Source organism: Microcaecilia unicolor, chromosome 2, assembly GCF_901765095.1.
Source record: "Microcaecilia unicolor chromosome 2, aMicUni1.1, whole genome shotgun sequence".
Lineage (NCBI taxonomy): Eukaryota > Metazoa > Chordata > Amphibia > Gymnophiona > Siphonopidae > Microcaecilia > Microcaecilia unicolor.
Window position 1 is genome coordinate 238438405 of NC_044032.1, and position 27406 is coordinate 238465810.

General features: G+C 47.1%; 1 protein-coding gene across 5 annotated transcripts in view; it reads right to left on the reverse strand.

Annotated features, from left to right (window-relative positions):
* Positions 1 to 27406, reverse strand: part of SMARCA2 (SWI/SNF related, matrix associated, actin dependent regulator of chromatin, subfamily a, member 2) — a 679721-nt gene that overhangs the window by 574748 nt on the left and 77567 nt on the right. For all 5 annotated transcript variants that reach the window (XM_030193821.1, XM_030193826.1, XM_030193822.1 and 2 more), the window contains exon 4: positions 13180 to 13569. In XM_030193821.1, coding sequence (XP_030049681.1) covers positions 13180 to 13569 — 390 coding nt within the window. The remainder of the gene's footprint in view (positions 1 to 13179; positions 13570 to 27406) is intronic.

Sequence of the window (27406 nt, forward strand, 5' to 3'; positions counted from 1 at the left end):
GAGAGCCAGAGACTGGAGGTTGGGATGCAGAAGCGCCCCCTCGTCCTGTGTGATGAGGGTCGGAAAACACTCCAATCTCCACGGTTCTTCGGAGGATAATTCCAGAAGAAGGGGGAACCAGATCTGACGCGGCCAAAAAGGAGCAATCAGAATCATGGTGCCTCGGTCTTGCTTGAGTTTCAACAAAGTCTTCCCCACCAGAGGGATGGGAGGATAAGCATACAGCAGGCCCTCCCCCCAATCCAGGAGGAAGGCATCCGATGCTAGTCTGCCGGGGGTCTGAAGCCTGGAACAGAACTGAGGGACTTTGTGGTTCGCTCGAGATGCGAAGAGATCCACCAAGGGGGTGCCCCACGCTTGGAAGATCTGGCGCACTACCCTGGAACTGAGCGACCACTCGTGAGGTTGCATAATCCTGCTCAACCTGTCGGCCAGACTGTTGTTTACGCCTGCCAGATATGTGGCTTGGAGCACCATGCCGAGACGGCGAGCCCAGAGCCACATGCTGACGGCTTCCTGACACAGGGGGCGAGATCCGGTGCCCCCCTGCTTGTTGACATAGTACATGGCAACCTGGTTGTCTGTCTGAATTTGGACAATTTGGTGGGACAGCCGATCTCTGAAAGCCTTCAGAGCGTTCCAGATCGCTCGCAACTCCAGAAGATTGATCTGTAGATCGCGTTCTTGGAGGGACCAACTTCCTTGGGTGTGAAGCCCATCGACATGAGCTCCCCATCCCAGGAGAGACGCATCCGTGGTCAGCACTTTTTGTGGCTGAGGAATTTGGAAGGGACGTCCCAGAGTCAAATTGGAGCAAATCGTCCACCAATACAGGGATTCGAGAAAACTCGTGGACAGGTGGATCACGTCCTCTAGTCCCCCAGCGGCATGATACCACTGGGAGGCTAGGGTCCATTGAGCAGATCGCATGTGAAGGCGGGCCATGGGAGTCACATGAACTGTGGAGGCCATGTGGCCCAGCAATCTCAACATCTGCCGAGCTGTGATCTGCTGGGACGCTCGCACCCGCGAGACGAGGGACAACAAGTTGTTGGCTCTCGCTTTTGGGAGATAGGCGCGAGCCGTCCGAGAATCCAGCAGGGCTCCTATGAATTCGAGTTTCTGCACTGGGGAAAGATGGGACTTTGGGTAATTTATCACAAACCCCAGTAGCTCCAGGAGGCGAATAGTCATCTGCATGGACTGCAGGGCTCCTGCCTCGGATGTGTTCTTCACCAGCCAATCGTCGAGATATGGGAACACCTGCACCCCCAGCCTGCGAAGTGCCGCTGCTACCACAGCTAGGCACTTTGTGAACACCCTGGGCGCAGAGGCGAGCCCAAAGGGTAGCACACAGTACTGGAAGTGGCGTGTGCCCAACTGAAATCGCAGATACTACCTGTGAGCTGGCAGTATCGGGATGTGTGTGTAGGCATCCTTTAAGTCCAGAGAGCATAGCCAATCGTTTTCCTGAATCATGGGGAGAAGGGTGCCCAGGGAAAGCATCCTGAACTTTTCTTTGACCAGATATTTGTTCAGGGCCCTTAGGTCTAGGATGGGACGCATCCCCCCTGTTTTCTTTTCCACAAGGAAGTACCTGGAATAGAATCCCAGCCCTTCTTGCCCGGATGGCACGGGCTCGACCGCATTGGCGCTGAGAAGGGCGGAGAGTTCCTCTGCAAGTACCTGCTTGTGCTGGAAGCTGTAAGACTGAGCTCCCGGTGGACAATTTGGAGGTTTTGAGGCCAAATTGAGGGTGTATCCTTGTCGGACTATTTGGAGAACCCACTGATCGGAGGTTATGAGAGGCCACCTTTGGTGAAAAGCTTTCAACCTCCCCCCGACTGGCAGGTCGCCCGGCACTGACACTTGGATGTCGGCTATGCTCTGCTGGAGCCAGTCAAAAGCTCGCCCCTTGCTTTTGCTGGGGAGCCGCGGGGCCTTGCTGAGGCGCACGCTGCTGACGAGAGCGAGCGCGCTGGGGCTTAGCCTGGGCCGCAGGCTGTCGAGAAGGAGGATTGTACCTACGCTTACCAGAAGCATAGGGACCAGTCTTCCTTCCCCCGAAAAATCTTCTACCTGTAGAGGTAGAGGCTGAAGGCTGCCGGCGGGAGAACTTGTCGAATGCGGTGTCCCGCTGGTGGAGAGACTCTACCACCTGCTCGACTTTTTCTCCAAAAATGTTGTCCGCACGGCAAGGCGAGTCCGCAATCCGCTGCTGGAGTCTATTCTCCAGGTCGGAGGCACGCAGCCATGAGAGCCTGCGCATCACCACACCTTGAGCAGCGGCCCTGGACGCAACATCAAAAGTGTCATAAACTCCTCTGGCCAGGAATTTTCTGCACGCCTTCAGCTGCCTGACCACCTCCTGAAAAGGCTTGGCTTGCTCAGGGGGAAGAGCATCAACCAAGCCCGCCAACTGCCGCACATTGTTCCGCATGTGTATGCTCGTGTAGAGCTGGTAAGACTGGATCTTGGCCACGAGCATAGAAGAATGGTAGGCCTTCCTCCCAAAGGAGTCTAAGGTTCTAGGGTCTTTGCCCGGGGGCGCCGAAGCATGCTCCCTAGAACTCTTAGCCTTCTTTAGGGCCAAATCCACAACTCCAGAGTCATGAGGCAACTGGGTGCGCATCAGCTCTGGGTCCCCATGGATCCGGTACTGGGACTCGATCTTCTTGGGAATGTGGGGATTACTTAGTGGCTTGGTCCAGTTCGCAAGCAATGTCTTTTTCAGGACATGGTGCAAGGGAACAGTGGACGCTTCCTTAGGTGGAGAAGGATAGTCCAGGAGCTCAAACATTTCAGCCCTGGGCTCGTCCTCCACAACCACCGGGAAGGGGATGGCCGTAGACATCTCCCGGACAAAGGAAGCAAAAGACAGACTCTCGGGAGGAGAAAGCTGTCTTTCAGGAGAGGGAGTGGGATCAGAAGGAAGACCCTCAGACTCCTCGTCAGAGAAATATCTGGGGTCCTCCTCTTCCTCCCACGAGGCCTCACCCTCGGTGTCAGACACAAGTTCACGGACCTGTGTCTGCAACCTCGCCCTGCTCGACTAGGTGGAACCCCGTCCACGGTGGGGGCGTCGAGAGGTAGACTCCCTCGCCCGCATCGGCTGCAGAGAAAGGCTGAGGGGTCGATGCAGGCGTCGACGCCAGAACCTGTTCCGGGTGAGGAGGCTGTTCCGGGCTGTCCAGAGTGGAGCGCATCGACACCTCCTGAACAGAGGGTGAGCGGTCCTCTCGGTGCCGATGCCTGCTGGGTGCCGAATCCCTCGGCGACCCAGAGCTCTCGGTGCCGACACGGGGAGGAGACCGGTGTCGATGCTTCTTCGACTTCTTCCGAAGCATGTCACCAGAGCTCCCCGGCACCGACGAGGAGGACGTAGAATCCATCCGTCGCTTCCTCGGGGCCGAGACCGAAGAGGGTCGATCCCGGGGGGGCTGTACCGCAGGAGCCCTCAGGGTAGGAGGAGACCCACCCGAAGGCTCACCGCCAACAGCAGGGGAATGGACAGCCCTCACCTGCACTCCTGACGATGCACCTCCGTCCGACGACATCAGCAGACGAAGTCTCGGTACCACCGACATCGATACAGTCGCCCGATGCCTCGGCGCCGATGCAGAGGTCCGATGCCTCGATGCAGTCGATGGAACGGCAGCCAAGGAAGATGGTCCGGACGCTGACGACGTCGATGCACTCGATGCCTCCGGTGCCGATGCCGACGAAGAGCCCGAGAACAAAACGTTCCACTGGGCTAATCTCGCTACCTGAGTCCGCCTTTGTAACAGGGAACACAGACTGCAGTTCTGAGGGCGGTGCTGGGCCCCTAGACACTGAAGACACGCAGAGTGCCTATCAGTGAGCGAGATTACCCGGGCGCACTGGGTGCACTTCTTGAAGCCGCTGGAAGGCTTCGATGTCATGGGCGGAAAAATCACGCCGGCGAAATCAAAAGCCGAAATGGTGAAAATTGAAGCACCAAAATTTAGAGGGAGAAAAATCTCGACCGAGGCCAAAAGAGGCCTACCCCGACAACGAAAGAAAACTTACGGGACAAAAACTGGAAATACGGGAAGGGCAGAAAACCCGAAAGGGTCTTCCGGAATACTACCGGAGCACTTCCCGAACTTTTGCAAGGTAAAAAAAGGACAAAAACACGTCGAAAAGGACGCGCGAGGTCGACTCTCTGGGGCACGAACGGCGTAACACGACCGTACCGAGTGCGGACGAAAGAAGACTGGCCGGCTCGAGCCGGTTTCGGGCGGGAAGATGGCCGCGCATGCGCGGTGCGCATGGGCGCGCGAGGACTAGCAAAGGCCTTTGCTAGTAAACTTTCCGATGGAGGGGGCTGCCGAGGACGTCAACCCATCAGTGAGAACAAGCAGCCTGCTTGTCCTCGGAGAAATTCATATACTTTCCACAATGTGATTTTCCGGATTTAATTTGTGATGTGCTATCTCTCACTGTTACCAATAACCTACCCTTCAATTATGGGCTGCTCATGTCTTTGTCAGTGGGCAAACTTACAAAATCAGCAAGGGATCAAATACTTATTTCCATACTGTATGCTCACCTGTTCTAAAGGACACTTTCCAAATCATTTATGCAAGTAAATAGCAATTTAAATGCATACAATAGATAAACCCCTGCTCCTGGAGGTTCAAAATTATAGTCATAATTTGAGTCAGCAATACTTTGAAAATTGGAACATTATGATTACATGCAGCAAAGTTACTCATGTAGCAAGTGCTCTCCAAGTACAGCAGGTCAAGTATTCTCACAAATAGGTAATGTCATCAACAGAGCCCCAGGACAGATGCTACACAGTATACAGAATATTCCAGAAACTTTGTCAGGCCTGACCATGAATGCACCGGTGACTTCCCACCCAGTGTATGTGCACGGGACTCTCAGATTTTTTTAAAAAAAGCATAAGAATGCAACTTCTAGGGAGGAGATAGAAATACTTAATACTTGTTCTGCTGTCCTCAGAGAACATCTGCAACAGGTTTGTTGCTTCACTTTCTCTGAGGACAAGCATAACAGAGTATTCTCACAGATGGGAATCCCTAGCTATAGACTCATCGAAAACAACAAAGATCAATAGGGACTTCCAAAGGCAAGGCCAATCAAAACCAATAATATTAACAACAAAACAGGCCTGTTGTGAAGGTACAGCCTGAAACAAATGAATAGGACTAGGAGGGTAGAGTTGGATTCTAGACTCCAAACAAATTCCACAGGACTGCCTGACCGAACTGGCTGTTGCGTCTGGTATTTTGTTCCGGACAGTAGAGAGATGTGAATGTGTGGACTGAAGAGCTTGTTGCAGCTCTACAAATTTCTCACTGGTGGCTGATTTCAAGTAGGCTACCGATGCAGCCATGGCACTTACATTGTAAGCTGTGACATGTCCATCAAGAATCAACCCAGCCTGGGCATAAGTCAAAAAGATGCAGTCTGTTAGCCAATTGGATAAAGTGTTTTTACCAATGGTTGCCTCCCATCCTGAGTCAAAAGAAATAAAAAGCTGGGTGGACTCACTCTATGCTTTATTACACTCCAGATAGAAGGCCAAGGCTCACTTCTAGTCCAAAGTATGCAGTGCGCTTTCACCAGGATGGACTTGAGCTTTGGGGAAAAATATTGAAAGGACAACTGACTGATTAAGATGACCACTGACACTATCTTACGAAGGAACTTAGGATGGGTGTGGAGAACTACTCTGTTATGACAACCACCAAAAATAAGACCTTCCAAGGTCAGGTACTTCAGATGACAAGAATCTAGTGGCTCAAAAGAAGATTTCATCAGCTGGGCAAGGATAACATTGGGATCCCATATCTCCCCTCAGCCGTCTTTTCTCCAAGCTGAAGAGCCCTAGCCGCTTTAGCCTTTCCTCATAGGAAAGTCGTCCCATCCCCTTTATCATTTTCGTAGTCCTCCAATGTACCTTTTCTAATTCCACTATATCTTTTTTGAGAGGCAGTAACCTGAATTTCACACAGTATTTGAGATGTGGTTGCACCATGGAGCAATACAAAGGGATTATAACGTCCTCATATTTGTTTTCCATTCCATTCTTAATACCTAACACTTTATTTGCTTTCTTAGCCGCCACAGCACACTCAGCAGAGGGTTTCAACATATCAACGATGACAACAGCTAGATCCCTTTCCTGAGCAGTGACTCCTAATGTGGTACCTTGCATTATGTAGCTATAATTCGGGTTTCCCACATGCATCACTTTAAACATCATCTGCCATTTAGATGCCCAGTCTCGTAAGGTCCTCTTGTCATTTTTCATAATCCTCTTGCGATTTAACAACTCTGAATAACTTTGTGTCATCAGCTAATTTAATTACCTCACTAGTTACTCCCATCTCTAGATCATTTATAAATAAGTTAAAAGGCAGTAATCCCAGCACAGAGCCCTGGGGAACCCCACTACCTACCCTTCTCCCTTGAGAATACTGACCATTTAATCCTACCCTCTGTTTTCTTTTAACCAGTTTTTAATCCACAATAGGACATGCATCCTATCCCATGCTGCAGCATTCTGAATCAATTGGAGTTGGTGCAGATATCCAGATCTTGGCTTGAATTTTGCCTGAGGATACCCATTCTATCGCTGTACTGAACCAAAAACTTGATCAGATTGCTGATTGGCTTCTCTGCCACCGATTACCACTTAACATGGAAAATGTATCACTCTTTACTAAGGTTTTCCCTATAGAAAAAAAGTATTCAGATGGTCCAATGCTGCCCAAAGTTGAGTATGTCCAGGTCTTTGGAGTCCAAAAATACAAAACCCTATACAGGGACCTCATCAAAAGATATATCAAAACCAAAAAAGGTAATCTTAGAAATGATGATGAACTCCAGTGTATGAATAAATGTACAAAAACTTAAATTTTAAAATTTAAATTTAGTGATTGGAGTCCTTAGAAACCCTTACACCTCCCTTATACAGGAGGAATTCCAGGGAATATTACACAATTTAGGTCCAACCTGCCAATCATGGAAAACTAAGTAACGCTTAATAAAAGCAGGTAACCCCCCGCATAAATCAAAGCTCACATCATCATAGGTACTCCCTGTGAAAATGTGCCAAAATCAATAACATGAAAAACACACGTACACACTTAGAGATCATCAACATTCATAAAGAATAGCTCTACAACAGAAGCAAGTCTGAAAGGACTATAATCTTCAAAATGCTCACAAAATAATAAAAAGTCTAATGAAAACACTTATCTTGTATAATTCAAGAATTCAATAATAATCCATATGTCAATCTTATAACTAAGCCCAGCAATATCAGTAAATGGAGGTGAGCCATGGGGCTGACATGCACCATAGAGGCCATGTGGCCCAACATCCTTAACATCTGTCGAGCTGTCCTGCTGCCTACTCTGAACCTGAGTGGCAATGGCAACAAGAGCATTTGCCTGTGCCGGAGGCAGGTAAACATGAGCTGGCACAATGTCTAGCAGGGCTCCTATGTACTCCAATTGCTGAACTGGGAGCAAGTGGTGCCGAGAGATGAAATTTGAAGCCATCAATGGACAATTTGGAGGTATCGTTTGCCAACAGAGTGTAATCCAACCACGTGTCTGACGTTACAAAGGGCCACCTTTCATGGAAAAAATTCTGCCTCCCTCTCACTAGTAGGTCGTCCAAGACAGCTAATTTTAAGCAGCTATGCTCTCTTGGAGCCAGTAAAAAGCTCATCCCCTGCTTAGACTGGGGAGCTAGCTGGGATTTCTGAGACAGTTGATGCCAAGGACAGGAGCGCAGAGGCTGGGATTGCTGCTGAGGGTGGGAAGAGGGGGTGAACCTGTGCCTTTGAGATTGATAGAAACCCCTCCTATTCCCCCCTAGAAAACCTCAAAAGAACATAAGAGCAGCCATACTGTGTCAGACCAAAGGTCCATCTACCCAGTATCCTGCTTCCAAACAGTGGCCGAGCCAGATCACAAGTACCTGGCAAAAAACCAAATTGTGGCAACATTCCATGCTACCAAACCCAGGGCAAGTAGTTGCCTTCCCATGTCTCTCTCAATAGCAGACTATGGACTTTTTCTCCAGGAACTTGTTCAAACCTTTCTTAAACCCAGATAGGCTAACCACTCTTACCACATCCTCCAGCGAAAAGTTCCAGAATTTATTCGTTGAGTGAAAACATATTTCCTCATACGAGAGGAGTTTCATCCCCTTTATCATTTTGGTCACTCTTCTTTCAATCTTTTCTAATTCCGCTATATCTTTTTAGAGATACGGTGACCAGAACTGAATGCAATACTCAAGTGCGGCTGAACCTTGGAGCGATACAAACGCATTATAGTATTTTCGGTCTTATTCACCATCCCTTTCCTAATAATTCTTAGCATCCTGTTTGCTTTTTTGGCTAATGCCGCACACTGAGCAGATGTCACCTAGATCTTTTTCTTGAGTGCTAACCACCAAGGTGGACCCTAGCATCAAATATCTATAATTCGGATTATTCTTTCCAATGTGCATCGCCTTCCATTTGTCCTCATTAAATTTCATCTGCCATTTGAATGCCCAGCCTTCCAATTTCCTAAGGTCTTCCTGCAATATTTCACAGTCAGCATGTGTTTTAACAACCTTGAATAGTTTTGTGTCACCTGCAAATGTCATCACCTCACTCATTCCGATTTCCATATCATTTATAAGTATGTTAAATAGCATGGGTCCCAGTACAGATTTCTGTGGCACTCCAATGTTCGCTCTCCTCCATTGAGAGAAATGACTATTTAACCCTACCCTCTGTTTTCGGTCCAATAACCAATTCTTGTCTCCTATCCTATGACTCTTTAATTTTCTCAAGAGTATATCATGAGGAACTCTATCAAAAGATTTCTGAAAATCTAGATACACCAGATCTATCGGCTCACCTTTATCCACATGTTTATTCATGCCTTCAAATTAAGCAAATTTATGAGGAAAGACTTCCCTTGGCTGAACCCATGCTGACTCTGTCCCATTAAACCATGTTTGTCTACGTGTTCCATAATTGTATTCGTTATAATAGTTTCCACTATTTTGCCCGGCACTAAAATCAGGCTTACCAGTCTGCAATTTCCTGGATCACCCCTGGAACCCTTTTAAAAATCAGCACCACATTGCCACCCTCCAATCTTCAGGTATTACAGATGATTTTAGCAACAGGTTCCATATTACTAACAGCAGATTAGCAATTTCATGCTTGAGTTCTTTGAGTATCCTTGGATGTATGCCATCCAGTCCAGCTAATTTACTAACTCTTTAATTTGTCAATTGGCTCAGTACATCTTCCAGGTTCACCGAGACTTCTTTCAGTTCTTCGGCATCCTCACCCTTGAAAAACATTTCCGGTACAGGCAGATCTCTTACATCTTCTTCCCTAAAGACAGAAGCAAAGAATTCATTTAGTTCCCCTCTATGACCTTGTCCTCCTGAGTGCCCCATTTGCACCTTCAGATCCAACAGTCCCTCAGATTCCCTCACAGGTTTTCTGCATCTGTACCTGAAAAAGTTCTTACTGCGAGTTTTAGTTTCTGCAGCAAGTTTCTCTTCATATTCTCTTTTAGCCTTCTTTATTCTGATTTGTCAGTGCTTATGTTGCTTATTTCTTATTGGGTCATTTTTCCATTCTTTGAAAGACAATATTTTGGCTGTAATAGTCTCTTTACTTCACCTTTTAACTATGCTGTCATTTTTCTCTTCTTTCCACCATTGAAATACCAAATGCATATGGTCTGGGCTTCCAAGATGGTATTTTTGAATAACATCCATGCCTGATTTAGAGGGGCATAATCGAAAGGGACGCCCAAGTTTTGCTGAGGACGTTCTCGCAAAATGTCCCGGTGGAGGGGCGGGGAAACCCATATTATCAAAACAAGATGGACATCCATCTTTCGTTTTGATAATAAGGTCGGGGATGCCCAAATCCTGAAATTTAGGTCATCCCTAGACTTGATCGTTTCTGATTTTCACCGATAATGGAAACCAAGGATGCCCATCTCAGAAATGACCAAATGCAAGCCATTTGGTCGTGGAAGGAGCCAGCATTCATATTGCACTGGTCCCCCTGACATGCCAGGACACCCTAGGGGGCACTGCCGTGGACTTCATAAATTGCTCCCAGGTACACAGCTCCCTTACCTTGTGTGCTGAGCCCCCCAAATTCCAACTACTCACAACTGTACACCACTACCATAGCCCTTACGAGTGAAGGGGGCACCTAGATGTGGGTACAGTGGGTTTCTGGTGAGTTTTGGAGGGCTCACATTTACCACCACAAGTGTAACAGGTAGGGGGGCATGGGCCTGGGTCCGCCTGTCTGAAGTGCACTGCACCCAATAAAACTGCTCCAGGGACCTGCATACTGCTGTGATGAACCCGAGTATGACATCTGAGGCTGGCAAAAAATATTTTTAAAGATGTTTTTTAGGGTGGGAGGGGGTTAGTGACCACTGGGGGAGTAAGGGGAGGTCATCCCCGATTCTCTCTGGTGGTCATCTGGTCAGTTTGGGCACCTTTTTGTGCCTTGGTCATAAAAAAAACAGGACCAGGTAAAGTCCTCGTCCAAGTGCTCGTCAGGGACGCCCTTTTTTTTCCATTATGGGTCAAGGACGTCCATGTGTTAGGCACGCCCAAGTACCGCCTTTGCTACGCCTCCGACATGCCCCTGTGAAATTTGGTCGTCCCTGCAACGGAAAGCAGTTGGGGACACCCAAAATTGGCTTTCAATTATACCGATTTGGGCGACCCTGTGAGAAGGACGCCCATCTTCAGATTTGTGTCAAAAGATGGGCATCCTTCTCTTTCGAAAATGAGCCTGTTAGTGACCTAACCTTAGCAGCTGATCCTTTTTGCTTCTTTTTAACCAAGATAAGGAAGCAGCAGAAGGAGCAGGCTGAGACAAGGACTTGATAGGATCAGTTCTCTTCCACCCTGTCCCCATAAAGAACATGCAGGCAAGAGAGTTTGTGCATTCTAACACCCAAGGCAGAAAGCCTAGATGCTACATAAAAAGAATCAAAGGTGCCCCTAGCCAAATGCTTTCTACACTCTTTCTGCTTATTGGTTTTCCGGAAAAAGTGTGGGCCTGCTCCAGTGGGACAGTGTCTGTAAACTCGAGCACACTGGACACCAAGACATCAAATATAGGCTGTGTAGAGTCATGTAGGACTGGATGCAAGAAATAAGCACCGAGGCCTGAAACATCTTTCTCCTAAATAACTCCAGTGTATAAACAGCCCTACCCAAGACAGTCAAAGCATGGGTTGTCAAGATTCTGGTTCGCTTGAGAGCGAATTTAACCAATATAGAGTAGTTTGGCAATTGTGCCTTCTCGAATCTGGGAGCCTTCTGGACTCTATGCGCGGAGTCTGCCTTCTTAGGAATAACCAGCACAGAGAAAGGGGTCTTCCAGTTTCTCATCTGTGCATTTTTCAGGACACCATGAACAAGCACAGTCATAGCCTCCATAGGAGGCGAATAATAAATCAAGGACGGTCATCAATTGTGCCTTGAGCTAGCCCTCCACCTCCAACTTAAATGGAATGGTCTCCGCCATTTCCCTCAAAAAGCCTAGAGAGAGGTCCTCCGGTAGGGACTCACATCTCTACTGTGATGGGGAGGAGTCCAAGGGAAGGTCAAGGGACCTCTCTTCCGAAACGTTCTTAGGTTCATCCTCAGACCTCCAGGAACAGATTCAGGAAAATACTCATAAGTCTCAGTTTGCACCTGACTCAATCTGCTGGAATGTCCAGGCCCAGAGTAAGAGCCCTCTATGTTGATGAGGAAGGAACAGAATCCATGCACTTCCTTGGTGTTGGGTCCAAAGATATTCAGCTCGCTACTGGTGCTCAATGTCGATGCGTTACCAGTGTCTGGTGCAGCTCCAGAAGCCATGGAGATTGATGCTCTCCATACCAATTTATTGGACTACTAAGTGTCAAAACGTTCTCACACCCCACGTCTCTAGACCTCTGGGTTATCTTCTGCATTTGAGCAAAAAAGAGGACACTTTAGAGAGTCATGATCTCACCCAGAATATTTTAGGCCCATGTCATGTGGGTCTGTCACGGACATGATCCTATTATAGCAGGAGCAGTTCTTAAACCTTCTGGCAGGTTTCTGTGACATTTTAGGGAAGATTGATTTTGAATCAAACGGCTCAATGGTAAAGAGAGGCAAAGAAAAATCCTCCCCCCTGAAAATACTGTGAAGAACTCAACCATGAGTCCAGGCCCAAAATAGCCTCAGAGAACAAAAAAAAGAAAATAATAGAGCTAAAAAAAACTAAGAAAAACAGGAAGAGAAAGAGAAACTTTCCACAAAAAAACCCCCTTGGAACTCACAACTACAAGACAGGAAGGCACAAAAATAGACAACAAGAAATCTCTTCGCACCATGACTGAAGACAAGTCTTCACTGCTCCGCAAAAAGAATAAGACTGTGGATCCCATGCAACATGGGCAGGCAGGAAGTCACTCGCTCATGAGTGGTGCAGACTGAAGGTTGGATGAACAGACGACAGCATGACGTCAAATAGCTGAAGTTGGTCCACCCAAGGAGATTGTCATTCTCACCAGTGCAGCTGTTGCCTGTCATACGCACTTTGCTAGAGACTGGATTTTCCACACTTCTATGTTCTGTGATGTCACCTTTGAATCCTCTGTAAGTGTGGACCTCTCGTTGGCTTTCCTTATGCTTGCACGAACTAGGAGCCTACCTAAGACACTGAAGCATCATCATTTGGTGCAGCCTTTATGAAGGGCCTGGCGAATCTTCCAACAATGTACCATTACTCCAAATATCTGCCTATAGTGGGTTATGCTGATTTTGTCCTGGGCATACTGGATGCACACTTTAATCATTAACTGGACAGAAGTTTAACCTACATTCACTGTTTGATAGCTGAGGAGGTCTCTGCTCAGCTCAGCTGGTTTAGCACTGAATATTTGCGGTTAGCCAGCTAAGTCATGCAGCTAAGCGCTAATATTCAGCAGAGATAACCAGCTACCTTGCATTGAATATTAATGCTTAGCTGGCCAAGCTAATAGATAGCACTGAATATCGGGCCCATAAAATTTTAAGAACACAAAAAAAAGTTATGAAACTAGAAAGATAGAAACATGGATGATACCAGCATATTCTACATACCAGGTGGTCTATTATAACTAGCAGGAATGATTTGTTGTTGTTGTTGTTGCTGCTGCTGCTGCTGCTGCTGCTGCTGCTGCTGCTGCTGCTGTTGCTGCTGAATCCCAGGAAGTGTCCTCTTCCCCTGAACAGCAAGCTGCAAATTTTCAGGCAGAGGCTGACCTCTAGCCAACATTTTGTATGCTAAAATTTGAGCTCGAAGTTGATGTAGCTGAACAGGACTGAAAGGTGAAGGACCTCGTGTGGGCTGGCTCATAACTTGGGGGTCTCCTGGCATCATGGGTCCTGGCTGGCTTGGTGGCATTTGTGGAGGAGTTGGCCCACCTGCAGACATTGGGCTGGACACATGATCAGGAGCTCCCAAAGGAGATGGGTGAGGAGACAAATAACCTAAGATAATAGAAAGAAAGGATGATTAGAGCTTCTTTCCCTGTTTTGAAATTTTTTGTATCAAACACCAAAGAAACGTATTTCACTTTCAGAGATAAATGAGGTACTATATATACCATCTCATGACTTTACATTGTGATACCCTAAAATTGATCTGAATATATGAATCTTATTACACTGTTTGTGGTTCACGAGTACTGAAGTTGGCCACCCCTGACACAAAAGTAATACAGCATCCTTGTAAATCTAAGAACTTTTCAATTTAGGGGTCGATATTCAAAGTGATTCAACCAACCAGAAACAGTTCCTGGCTGATTAAATTGCCTGTTCAGTAATTTTCAGCAGCACTTAACTAGTTAGTGGTGCTCTGAAAACCAGCTATTACAGGAGTGTTCCGGGGGCAGAGTCGGCACTTGGCTGGTTAAGTGCCAATATTCAACACTTAACTGGCCAGGTTAGCCACATAAATTGGAAGTAAGTCTTGTCTTTATGCAGTGCCCCATAGCTGGTTAAGTGCTAAATATCGCACTTAACCAGCTATGCTTTAGCCAATTCTGCAAACCTGGAAATGCAATGCCGAAGCCTTGGCATAAGGCTGGCAGCAGTCAGCAAAGTGCTGAACAACACCAGTTGAATATCAGCCCCTTAGTGGTTATGTATAGGCTAATTAAACTACTTAATAGCAACTCAGACAATTCCACAAAATTAACTGCTATTGTACTAAAATGCAAATGTTTAAATTATTATGTTAAAGTGTAAGCAATCACATTTTACCATAATTAGCTATGTGGAAATTTCAGGCTTACCTTTAAATAACTTTACAAATTTAAGGATATAACCAAAAGTATTAATACCTAAATCAATACACTCTTAAATTTATAAGAATTACAGACTATAGATAAACCCCCCTCCAATTTTAGAAGTTGGCCCATTAAAAAAAAAAGCTTGTAATTAATAATTTCATCTTCATGTCATCATCTTTTATCAGAAGATTCAGAATATAGTTTTAGCCACACAATTCATTTACATATGTACAGCAACCACAACTTCTTATAGTTATACACTGATAAAAAGACCCTAAGACAGTCAGCAATAACACAGGGGCCCTTTTATCAAGCAGCAGTAGGGCTACCGCTGGGGTACTAAGCACCAACTAAGCCCTACTGCTGGGCTGTGTTCCGTCTCTGTCACGTACCATTTCCAGCACTGAATAAAATATTTTTTTAAATTTTCTAACACTGGTAGGTGGGGAGTAGGTGTGCCCAGTGGTAACTGGGCAGCTCTATATGCTGCCTGATAACCGATGGGTTACCAGCAGTAAATGGCCGCATGCCAATTTTTTAAGTAGCACATAGCCATTTACTGCCTCTATTCAAAAAATGTCCTTTAACCCACTGCGATAAAAGATGGCTTTGGCACATGGCAATCCCACATGCCAACACCACAGAAGCCACCTTTGGTAAAAGGGCCCCATAGTAACTAGAGATATTCCCCATGTCATTTTTAACCTGAAATGACAGGAAAAGAACATTGCATGTTTTCCCTCCATGTCAATCGTGTTTGTATCTATTTATGCTTACATTTATTTATAAAACTTGCTATATTGCTTTTCTAATTTAAAAAATGTAAGCGGTTTACACCAGCATACTATAAAAATAAAATAATTCACAGCACCATAAGTCTTACTACATAACATCTATCTACACATCACACCATAAAGACAAAAAATATATAAACTCAAAAAGCATAATCTTAGTGCAGCTCTCTTTCCAAGATCCAAAAGCACATCAACCCATCCCAAGTCTAAGAATCACAAAAGACAAGAGAAAAATAGGCATTTAAACTTTTAACACTTGATTCAGCCCTGAGGTACTGTGGCAGAGCATTCCACAGTGACAGGGCCAAATCATTTATTTATTTGTTGCATTTGTATCCCACATTTTCCCACCTATTTGCAGGCTCAATGTGGCTTACAATAATACATCCTGACAATCGCCAATCAAGAGTAGATAGAACAATTGGTTATATAAAGAACAAGTGTAACATAATGGATATAATCAATTCAATAAATCAGAAACAGAAAACAGACAGATTATCCAATTTGATAAATCAAAAAACAGACAGATTATCTAGTAAGTAGTGATGTGTTGGAGTTCCTATTATTGATTATTATGGTAAGTCTTGTTAAAAAGGTAAGTCTTTAGTGATTTTCGAAAGTTGATTAGGTCGTGAATATTTTTAGGTCAAGTGGTAATGTAGTCCACAGCTAGATGCCAATGTAAGAAAAGCAGGATGCATGAACTAGTTTGTATTTTAAACCTTTACAACTACGGAAGTGGAGTCCCAAGAATGTACGTGCTGATTTTTTAACATTCCTGGGAGGTAAATCAATAAGGTCTGACATGTATGCCGGAGCATTTCCATAAATGACTTTATGAACCAGTGTGCAAACTTTGAACACAGAACGTTCCTTAACTGAGAGCCAATGGAGCGTCTCTCTTAGGGGTTTTGCACTTTCGTATTTTGACATTCCAAAAATGAGCCTAGCTGCGGTATCCTGGGCTGTCTGAAGTTTCTAGATGATATGTTCTTTACAGCCAGTATACAACGCATTGCAATAATCTAGATGGCTCAATGCCATTGATTGTACCAGGTTGCGAAAAATGAATCTTGGGAAGAAAGGTTTTAGTCTTCTGAGTTTCCACATTGATTGAAACATTTTCCTAGTTGTATTCTTAACATGGCATTCAAGTGTGATACTACGATCAATGGTTACTCCAAGAATCTTCAAAGTGTCTGAGACAGGAACGGAAACGTTTGGAGTGGTTATGGAGGAGAATTTGTTTGTGTTATATTGTGATGTAAGTATAAGACACTGAGTTTTTTTCAGCGTTAAGTTTTAATTGAAAAGCATTCGCCCATGAATGCATAATTTGGAAGCTGTGGTTGATGATTATGTTTGAACGCGATATAGATCATTACATCATCAGCATATATGTACGGATTGAGGCTTTGACTGGATAATATCTTGGCTAGGGGCGTCATGATTAGGTTGAAGAGGGTCGGGGAGAGTGGAGATCCCTGGGGAACTTCGCATTCCGGTATCCATAGAGCTGACGTATTCGAGTTAAATTTTACTTGGTAATATCTTGTAGTTAAAAAACCTCTAAACCAACTGAGAATGTTTCCTCCAATTCTGAAGTTATCCAAAATATTTAATAACATGTTGCGGCTTATCATGTCGAATGCACTGGACATGTCAAATTGTAAGAGGAGTATGTTATTGCCAGTTGCTATATATCATTTGAATTTATGGAGAAGAGTGGTTAATACTGTTTCGGTACTATGGTTAGACCGAAATCCTGATTATGGAGAATTGAAAATTTATCTAGGTATTCAGTGAGTTGTTTGGTCACCATGCCTTCCATTAACTTGGTTATCAGGGTAATAGATGCTACTGGGCGGTAATTGGTTAAGTCATCTGCGTTTTTCTTTGGATCCCTTGGGCATAGGGGTGAGTAGTATATTTCCTTTATCCTTTGGGAATAGTCTATTTTGCAGCATATAATTCATATGTAACGTGAGGTCAGATATGAATTGTTGAGGAGCTGAATTAAGAAGTTTGTTAGGGCATATGTCTAGTTTGCAATGGGATTTGGCATACTTCTTGAGCAATTGGGAGATGGAATCATCCAAGAGTGTATCGAAATTAGTCCAGGTTCTGTGTGCTGGATGTTTCACCGGGTAATGGGTCTAAACGAGAAATTTTACGTAGTCTGTGGAATTAATAGGTAACGTGAGCCTTAGCTTAACAATTTTCTCTTTGAAGTAATTAGCAAGATTATCTGCTGAAGGAAGGCTCGTGCTGTTAGAGGTAATCGGAGTGGTATCTAATAGTTTGCTCACTAGTTGGAAGAGTTTGTGTGTGTTATTGTAGTCTGGCCCATTTTTATTTTTGTAGTATGCTCTTTTGGTTCGTCTGATAGTGTATTTGTATTTTCTTTGTAGATGTTTCCAAGCATTGAATGTGGAGTCGTCTTTCTTTTTATTCCATGCTCTAACCTTCTAACTTGAGTTTTCAATTTCTTCAGTTCTTCATTAAACTATGGTATAGAGTTTTTTCTGCGTGAGGTTCTAGTTTGTAATGGTGCTATGTTGTCTAAAGCGAATGCTATATACCTGTAGAAGGTATTCTCCGAGGACAGCAGGCTGATTGTTCTCACTGATGGGTGACGTCCACGGCAGCCCCTCCAATCGGAAAACTTCATTAGCAAAGGCCTTTGCTAGTCCTCGCGCGCCGATGCGCACCGCGCATGCGCGGTCGTCTTCCCGCCCGAACCGGCTCGTGTTCGTCAGTCCCGTATGTAGCAAAACAAAGACAAGGGGAGACACAACTCCAAAGGGGAGGCGGGCGGGTTTGTGAGAACAATCAGCCTGCTGTCCTCGGAGAATACCTTCTACAGGTATGTAGCATTCGCTTTCTCCGAGGACAAGCAGGCTGCTTGTTCTCACTGACGGGGTATCCCTAGCCCCCAGGCTCACTCAAAACAACAAACATGGTCAATTGGGCCTCGCAACGGCAAGGACATAACTGAGATTGACCTAACATCTTATTCAACTAACTGAGAGTGTAGCCTGGAACAGAATAAAAAATGGGCCTAGGGGGGTGGAGTTGGATTCAAACCCCAAACAGATTCTGAAGCACCAACTGCCCGAACCGACTGTCGCGGTCGGGGTATCTGCTGCAGGCAGTAATGAGATGTGAATGTGTGGACAGATGACCACGTTGCAGCTTTGCAGATCTCTTCAATAGTGGCTGACTTCAAGTGGGCCACTGACTCTGCCATGGCTCTAACATTGTGAGCCGTGACATGACCCTCAAGAGCCAGCCCTGCCTGGGCGTAAGTGAAGGAAATGCAATCTGCTAGCCAATTGGATATGGTGCGTTTCCCTACAGCCACTCCCCTCCTGTTGGGATCAAAAGAAACAACATTTGGGCGGACTGTCTGTTGGGCTGCGTCCGCTCCAGATAGAAGGCCAATGCTCTTTTGCAGTCCAATGCGTGCAGCTGACGTTCAGCAGGACAGGAATGAGGACGGGGAAAGAATGTTGGCAAGACAATTGACTGGTTCAGATGGAACTCCGACACCACCTTTGGCAAGAACTTAGGGTGAGTGCGGAGGACTACTCTATTATGATGAAATTGGTATAGGAGCATGAGCTACTAGGGCTTGAAGCTCACTGACTCTACAAGCTGAAGTTACTGCCACCAAGTACTTCAGGTGGCATGAATTCAGTGGCTCAAAAGGAGGTTTCATCAGCTGGGTGAGAACGACATTGAGATCCCATGACACTGTAGGAGGTTTGATGAGGGGCTTTGACAGAAGCAAACCTCTCATAAAGCGAACAACTAAAGGCTGTCCCGGAGATCGGCTTACCTTCCACACGGTAATGGTATGCACTGATTGCGCTAGGTGAACCCTTACAGAGTTGTCTTGAGACCAGACTCAGACAAGTGCAGAAGGTAGTCAAGCAGGGTCTGTGTAGGACAAGAGCGAGGATCTAAGGCTTGCTGTCACACCAGACAGCAAAACCTCCTCCATAAAAAGAAGTAACTCCTCTTAGTGGAGTCTTTCCTGGAAGCAAGACACGGAGACACCCTCCGACAGACCCAAAGAGGCAAAGTCTATGCTCTCAATATCCAGGCAGTGAGAGCAAGAGACTGAAGGTTGGGATGCAGAAGCGTCCCTCCTTCGTTCTGGGTGATGAAGGTCGGAAACACTCCAATCTCCACGGTTCTTCGGAGGACAACTCCAGAAGAAGAGGAACCAGATCTGACTGCAGCCAAAAAGGAGCAATCAGAATCATGGTGCCTCGGTCTTGCTTGAGTTTCAACAAAGTCTTCCCCACCAGAGGTATGGGAGGATAAGCATACAGCAGACCCTCCCCCCAGTCCAGGAGGAAGGCCTGAAGCCTGGAACAGAACTGAGGGACTTTGTGGTTGGCTCGAGATGCAAAGAGATCTACCAAGGGGGGTGCCCCACACCTGGAAGATCTGTCGCACTACATGGGAATTGAGCGACCACTCGTGAGGTTGCATAATCCTGCTCAACCTGTCGGCCAGACTGTTGTTTACGCCTGCCAGATAAGTGGCTTGGAGCACCATGCCGTGACAGCGAGCCCAGAGCCACATGCTGACGGCTTCCTGACACAGGGGGCGAGATCCGGTGCCCCCCTGCTTGTTGATGTAATACATGGCAACCTGGTTGTCTGTCTGAATTTGGATAATTTGGTGGGACAGCCGATCTCTGAAAGCCTTCAGAGCGTTCCAGACCGCTCGTAACTCCAGGAGATTGATCTGTAGATCGCGTTCCTGGAAGGACCAGCTTCCCTAGGTGTGAAGCCCATCGACATGAGCTCCCCACCCCAGGAGAGGCGCATCCGTAGTCAGCACTTTTTGTGGCTGAGGAATTTGGAAAGGGCATCCCAGAGTCAAATTGGACCAAATCGTCCACCAATACAGGGATTTGAGAAAACTCGTGGACAGGTGGATCACGTCTTCTAGATCCCCAGCAGCCTGAAACCACTGGGAAGCTAGGGTCCATTGAGCAGATCGCATGTGAAGGCGGGCCATTGGAGTCACATGAACTGTGGAGGCCATGTGGCCCAACAATCTCAACATCTGCCGAGCTGTGATCTGCTGGGACGCTCGCACCCGCGAGACGAGGGACAACAAGTTGTTGGCTCTCGTCTCTGGGAGATAGGCCCGAGCCGTCCGAGAAGCCAGCAGAGCTCCTATGAATTCGAGTCTCTGTACTGGGAGAAGATGGGACTTTGGGTAATTTATCACAAACCCCAGTAGCTCCAGGAGGCGAATAGTCATCTTCATGGACTGTAGAGCTCCTGCCTCGGATGTGTTCTTCACCAGCCAATCGTCGAGATATGGGAACACGTGCACCCCCAGCCTGCGAAGTGCCGCTGCTACTACAGCCAAGCACTTCGTGAACACTCTGGGCACAGAGGCGAGCCCAAAGGGTAGCACACAGTACTGGAAGTGACGTGTGCCCAGCTGAAATCGCAGATACTGTCTGTGAGCTGGCAGTATCGGGATGTGCGTGTAGGCGTCCTTCAAGTCCAGAGAGCATAGCCAATCGTTTTCCTGAATCATGGGGAGAAGGGTGCCCAGGGAAAGCATCCTGAACTTTTCCTTGACCAGATATTTGTTCAGGGCCCTTAGGTCTAGGATGGGACGCATCCCCCGTTTTCTTTTCCACAAGGAAGTACCTGGAATAGAATCCCAGCCCTTCCTGCCCGGATGGCACGGGCTCGACCGCATTGGCGCTGAGAAGGGCGGAGAGTTCCTCTGCAAGTACCTGCTTGTGCTGCAAGCTGTAAGACTGAGCTCCCGGTGGACAATTTGGAGGTTTGGAGGCCAAATTGAGGGTGTATCCTTGCCGGACTATTTGAAGAACCCACTGATCGGAGGTTATGAGAGGCCACCTTTGGTGAAAAACTTTCAACCTCCCTCCGACCGGCAGATCGTCCGGCACTGACACGTTGATGTCGGCTATGCTCTGTTGGAGCCAGTCAAAAGCTCGTCTCTTGCTTTTGCTGGGGAGCCGAGGGGCCTTGCTGAGGCGCACGCTGCTGAGGAGAGCGAGCGCGCTGGGGCTTAGCCTGGGCCGCAGGCTGTCGAGAAGGAGGATTGTACCTACGCTTACCAGAAGAATAGGGAACAGTCTTCCTTCCCCCATAAAAACGTCTACCTGTGGAGGTAGAAGCTGAAGGCTGTCGGCGGGAGAACTTGTCGAAAGCGGTATCCCGCTGGTGGAGCTGCTCTACCACCTGTTCGACCTTCTCTCCAAAAATATTATCCACACGGCAAGGCGAGTCCGCAATCCGCTGCTGGATTCTATTCTCCAGGTCGGAGGCACGCAGCCATGAGAGTCTGCGCATCACCACATCTTGAGCAGCGGCCCTGGACGCAACATCAAAGGTGTCATACATCCCTCTGGCCAGGAATTTTCTGCACGCCTTCAGCTGCCTGACCACCTCCTGAAATGGCTTCGCTTGCTCAGTAGGGAGCTTGTCCACCAAGCCCGCCAACTGCCGCACATTATTCCGCATGTGTATGCTCGTATAGAGCTGGTAAGACTGAATTTTGGCCACGAGCATAGAGGAATGGTAGGCCTTCCTCCCAAAGGAGTCTAAGGTTCTAGAGTCCTTGCCTGGGGGCGCCGAAGCATGCTCCCTAGAACTCTTAGCCTTCTTTAGGGCCAAATCCACAACTCCAGAGTCGTGAGGCAACTGAGTGCGCATCAGCTCTGGGTCCCCATGGATCCGGTACTGGGACTCGATCTTCTTGGGAATGTGGGGATTACTTAGAGGCTTGGTCCAGTTCGCTAGCAATGTCTTTTTGAGGACATGATGCATGGGTACTTTGGACGCTTCCTTAGGTGGAGAAGGATAGTCCAGGAGCTCAAACATTTCAGCCCTGGGCTCGTCCTCCACAACCACCGGGAAGGGGATGGCCGTAGACATCTCCCGGACAAAGGCCGCAAAAGACAGACTCTCGGGAGGAGAAAGCTGCCTTTCAGGGGAGGGAGTGGGATCAGAAGGAAGGCCATCAGACTCCTCGTCAGAGAAATATCTGATGTCCTCCTCCTCCTCCCACGAGGCCTCACCATCGGTATCAGACATAAGTTCATGAACCTGTGTCTGAAGCCGTGCCCGGCTCGACTCCGTGGAAACACGGCCACGGTGGGAGCGTCGAGAGGTAGACTCCCTCGCCCGCACCGGCGAAGCTCCCTCCGCCGACGTCGTCGGGGAGCCTTCCTGGGAGGCGACTGCAGTCGGTACCGCAAGCGGCACCAATGTCGGAGACCTCACCCCGGGCAAGGGGCCAGCCGGCGCCTCTCGACGGTATCGGTGGCGCAAGCACCCCCGGTACCGGAGGGGAAGGGCGCAACAGCTCTCCCAGGATCTCTGGGAGAACGGCACGGAGACTCTCGTGCAGGGCGGCTGTGGAGAAAGACATGGAAGCCGATGCAGGTGTCGAAGTCAGAGTCTGTTCCGGGCGTGGAGGCTGTTCCGGGCTGTCCAAGGTGGAGCGCATCGACACCTCCTGAACAGAGGGTGAGCGGTCCTCCCGGTGCCGATGCCTACTTGGTGCCGACTCCCTCGGCGACCCAGAGCTCTTGGTACCGACGCGGGAAGGGGACCGGTGTCGATGCTTCTTTGACTTTTTCAAACGAAGCATGTCACCGGAGCTTCCCGGTACCGACGAGGAGGACGTAGAATCCAGCCGTCGCTTCCTCGGGGCCGAGGCCGAAGAAGGTCGGTCTCGGGGCGGCTGTACCGCAGGAGCCCTCAGGGTAGGGGGAGACCCACCCGAAGGCTCACCGCCACCAGCAGGGGAATGGACAGCCCTCACCTGCACTCCAGTCGAAGCACCACCGTCCGACGACATCAGCACTAGAGGAGGTCCCGGTACCGCCGACGCAGCCTTCTGATGTCTCGGCCCCGACGATGCAGAGGGACGATCCCTCGATGCAATCGATACAGTCGCGGCCGAGGGCGGAGGTCTTGACGCTGTCGACGTCGACGCACTTGATTCTCCCGGTGCCGACGAAGAGCCCGAGAACAAAACGTTCCACTGGGCCAATCTCGCTACCTGAGTCCTTTTCTGTAAAAGGGCGCAAAGACTACAGGCCTGCGGGCGGTGCCCAGCCCCCAGACACGACGCGTGCCTATCAGTGAGCGAGATTACCCGGGCGCACTGGGTGCACTTCTTGAAGCCGCTGGGAGACTTCTATGACATGGGTGGAAAAATCACACCGGCAAAATCAAAACTCGTAATTGCGGTAAGGCACCAAAAAGAGGGGGAGAAAAAAACTCGACCCGAGGCCTCAAAAGGGCCTACCCCGAAAACGAAAGAAAACTTAACGGGGCCAAAAACTAGAAATACGGGAACGGGAAAAAGACCGGAAGGCCCTTCTCCGAAATCCCTTTTTTTTTTTTCAAAAGCGAAAAGTCAAAAGACGCGCGAGGGTCAACTTAAGGGGCGCGAATGGCGCAAACACAACCGTACCGAGCGCGGACAAAAGAAGACTGACGAACTCGAGCCGGTTCGGGCGGGAAGACGGCCGCGCATGCGCGGTGCACATGGGCGCGCGAGGACTAGCAAAGGCCTTTGCTAGTGAAGTTTCCGATTGGAGGGGCTGCCGTGGACGTCACCCATCAGTGAGAACAAGCAGCCTGCTTGTCCTCGGAGAACAGAGATTAGCCTGAAAGAAACACAACTGAGAGTGCAGCCTGAAACAGAACAGAAATGGGCCTAGGAGGGTGGAGTTGGATTCTAAACCTCGAACAGATTCTGCAGCACCGACTGCCCAAACCGACTGTCGCATCGGGTATCCTGCTGAAGGCAGTAGTGAGATGTGAATGTGTAGACTAATTTTATTTTAGTTTTTTGTTACATTTGTACCCCGCGCTTTCCCACTCATGGCAGGCTCAATACGGCGGGCAATGGAGGGTTAAGTGACTTGCCCAGAGTCACAAGGAGCTGCCTGTGCCAGGAATCAAACTCAGTTCCTCAGTTCCCCAGGACCAAAGTCCACCACCCTAACCACTAGGCCACTCCTCCACTCTAATGACCACATTGCAGCCTTGCAAATCTCTTCAATAGAAGCTGGCTTCAAGTGAGCCACTGACGCAGCATTATGAGCTGTGACATGGCCATGTAGAGTCAGCCCAGCTTGGGCATAAGTAAAAGATATGCAATACGCTAGCCAATTAGAGATTGTTTGTTTTCCGATGGCGACTCCCCTCCTGTTGGGATCAAAAGAAACAAACAATTGGGCGGACTGTCTGTAGGACTTTGTCCGCTCCATGTAAAAGGGCAACGCTCTCTTGCAGTCCAAGGTGTGCAACTTGTCTTCACCAGGGCAGGTATGAGGACGTGGAAAAAATGTTGGCAAGACAATTGACTGGTTCAGATGGAACTCCGACAACACCTTCGGCAAGAACTTAGGGTGAGTGCGGAGGACTACTCTGTTATGATGAAACTTGATATAAGGTGCATGCATTACCAGGGCCTGAAGCTCACTGACTCTATGAGCTGAAGTAACAGCCACCAAGAAAATGACCTTCCAGGTCAAGTACTTCAGATGGCAGAAATTCAGTGGCTCAAAAGGAGCTTTCATCAGCTGGGAGAGAACGACGATGAGATCCCATGACACTGGTGGTTTGACAGGGGGCTTTGACAAAAGCAAACCTCTCATGAAGCGAACAACTAAAGGCTGTCCAGATATAGGTTTACCCTCTACACGTTGATGATAAGCACTAATTGCACTAAGGTGAACTCTTATGGAGTTGGTCTTGAGACCAGACTCTGATAAGTGTAGAAGGTATTCAATCAGGGTAAAAGGAAAAAAGGACACGCTGCAATCTCCTGGGCCAAAGGTAACACAGAACTCGAACAAACTCCGTGTCACCACAGTCGCGGAAAAAAAGTAACTGAGGAGGGCACGCTGGTGTCGCGGGCGGGAAGCCATTCGCGCATGCACGGTGTGTTCTGCCTGCGCGACGGAGCGTTCTGGAGAGTTCTTTGTTTTGCTATACAAATTTTGCCGGTCTCCTGGGCCGTCGTGGACGACGACCCAATCGTGAGAACAAGCAGCCTGCCTGTCCTTGGAGAACTGGATTTTACATTTCTTTATTATTTGATTTTCTGTTATCTGTATGCTGGTCACGTTTTTTTGAATGCTTTAAAATGTATCGCTTATATTATTGATGAATGTAAACCACAGTGAACTGGCACTATTTTGGGTAATGTAGGGTATCAATGTCAATAAATAAAATGAAATGACATTTATGGAGGGGTTGCTGGAGATAAGGAGACTTTCTCTACTAACCCAAAATTAATTTTAGAGGTTTGGGGTTGACAATGGGGTAGTACTGGACTGTTGGACAGCAACTGCAATCAGGAAGAGCAGCACGGGAGGAGGACACAGTTGTTTCATACGACTGAGTTCCCCCGATGGCTTTACCTTTTACAAATGTTGCCTTTGTGATTATTTAAAATAATATATATTAGTCATTTGTTTAGGCGTGTGACAAACTTTTGTTGGGGAGGAGGAAAACCAAGAAAAACTTTTAATGATATCGGGTCCATGGTGGCAGAGGGGAATAAGGTTGCCAGATATTAAAAAATATAATCAAATCTATACTTCATCTTGGGTACTGGCTATTGGAGACAAATGTTTATACTCCATTGACAATTAAAGAAGAATTCTTTTGCTCCATGGAACCACAATTTCTTACTACATACAAGGCTTCCTCAGATTCTCACGATATCTTCATAGTAGTGTTTTGTTGTACCCCTTTCAGGAGATTTAGAAGGATTTAACACCCTGCTGGGGGGACAGGTTTTACCATTTCGGACTTGCTCCCCATTAGGGGTAATATCTTCTTTTTAGCTGGGAAGGATAACAAGGTTTTTGTTCCCTACAAGCAATCTGGAATAACAAGATTAGAACACGTTTTAAATGAAGGTATATTGCTGAAATTAGAGAGCATAAATAGGAACAGTCTCATAACCAGGAAATAATTTTGCTTACAGGCAAAAATATTATGTCTCCTCTCTAAATAGGGAAGTATTGGGAGCTGGGCATGGTGCTCGGTTTAGGGGATTTATAGTGCAAGTTTGGGGAAATACTTTAACCGATATCTGAGCACCATAAGACACTTTTGGAAATCACACCAGTTAAAGAGGCTTCCATTTTAGCATCAAAATGGGGTCTGAACTTAGATAGCTTCCATCAATATAGTAAAAAATTGACATCAACGATCCCAGACCTAGTGGTCAGTGCAAAAGTGCGAGAATGTCAGTTCCCAGTATTGCACTGTGCCTACCTTACTCAAGTTCAAGTTTTTTAAATGGGGAAGATAGATACTCTAATCTGCCTGAAATGTAATAAAGACAACACAATTTTCCATGACCTTTGGGCATGCCCCACAGTTCAGACCTTTTGGAGATCTATCATTAGAAATATAGAACATTTGTTATGTTCTCCTATTCTTGTTCCAGCCGCAGGCCTCCTTTTGGATAGATATGAGGTTTTTAGCATGCAGAATAGGGGTGGCCGGCTGTTCATTAGGAAAGCAAGTTTGGTGGGCAAAATATTCATTTTGGGAGTATAGATGAGTGCAGATTCCCCTTCTATTTGGAGTTGGCCCAGTGGGTTGCATAGCCTAACGCTGAAGGAATGAAATGGAGCCAAATTGATGTTTAAACGAAGGAAGCTTTTTTTTTTTTTACCATATGGGAGAATTATATACAATCTCTGTCACCTAGGGCTTGATTTTAAATTTGCTGTAACACTATGGGGATGAGGTTTTGGCAATGCAGATTATATATTTTTTTCTTTTCCCTGATGGGGACAGAGGTTGGGTGGGGAGAGAGGGAAGGGGGGCTTTATCTGAGAGGGATCTCATAGCTGAAAGGCTTTTTGATTAATAGAATGATGGGCTATAAGAAACAAGGCCTATCACCGAATACTTGGTTCAGTTGTGATGACTGCCTGTTCATTTTTGTTTTTATACATGTAATTTTGTCTTCTTAGATGCAAGTTCTCTTCTAGATTTAACTCTGTTCTTAAAATTTACAGCACTTATTTTTCTTTGTTATAATAAAAAGATTTAACATTAAAAATAGTATAGTTCCTGATGCTGTTATTCTGGAGTCTCATAGAAACATCTTCCATTAATGCTGATGTTTAGTCCAAAACAGCTCTTGGATCTTTAATCTAAAAAAATCCATTTCTCCTCTTGTAAT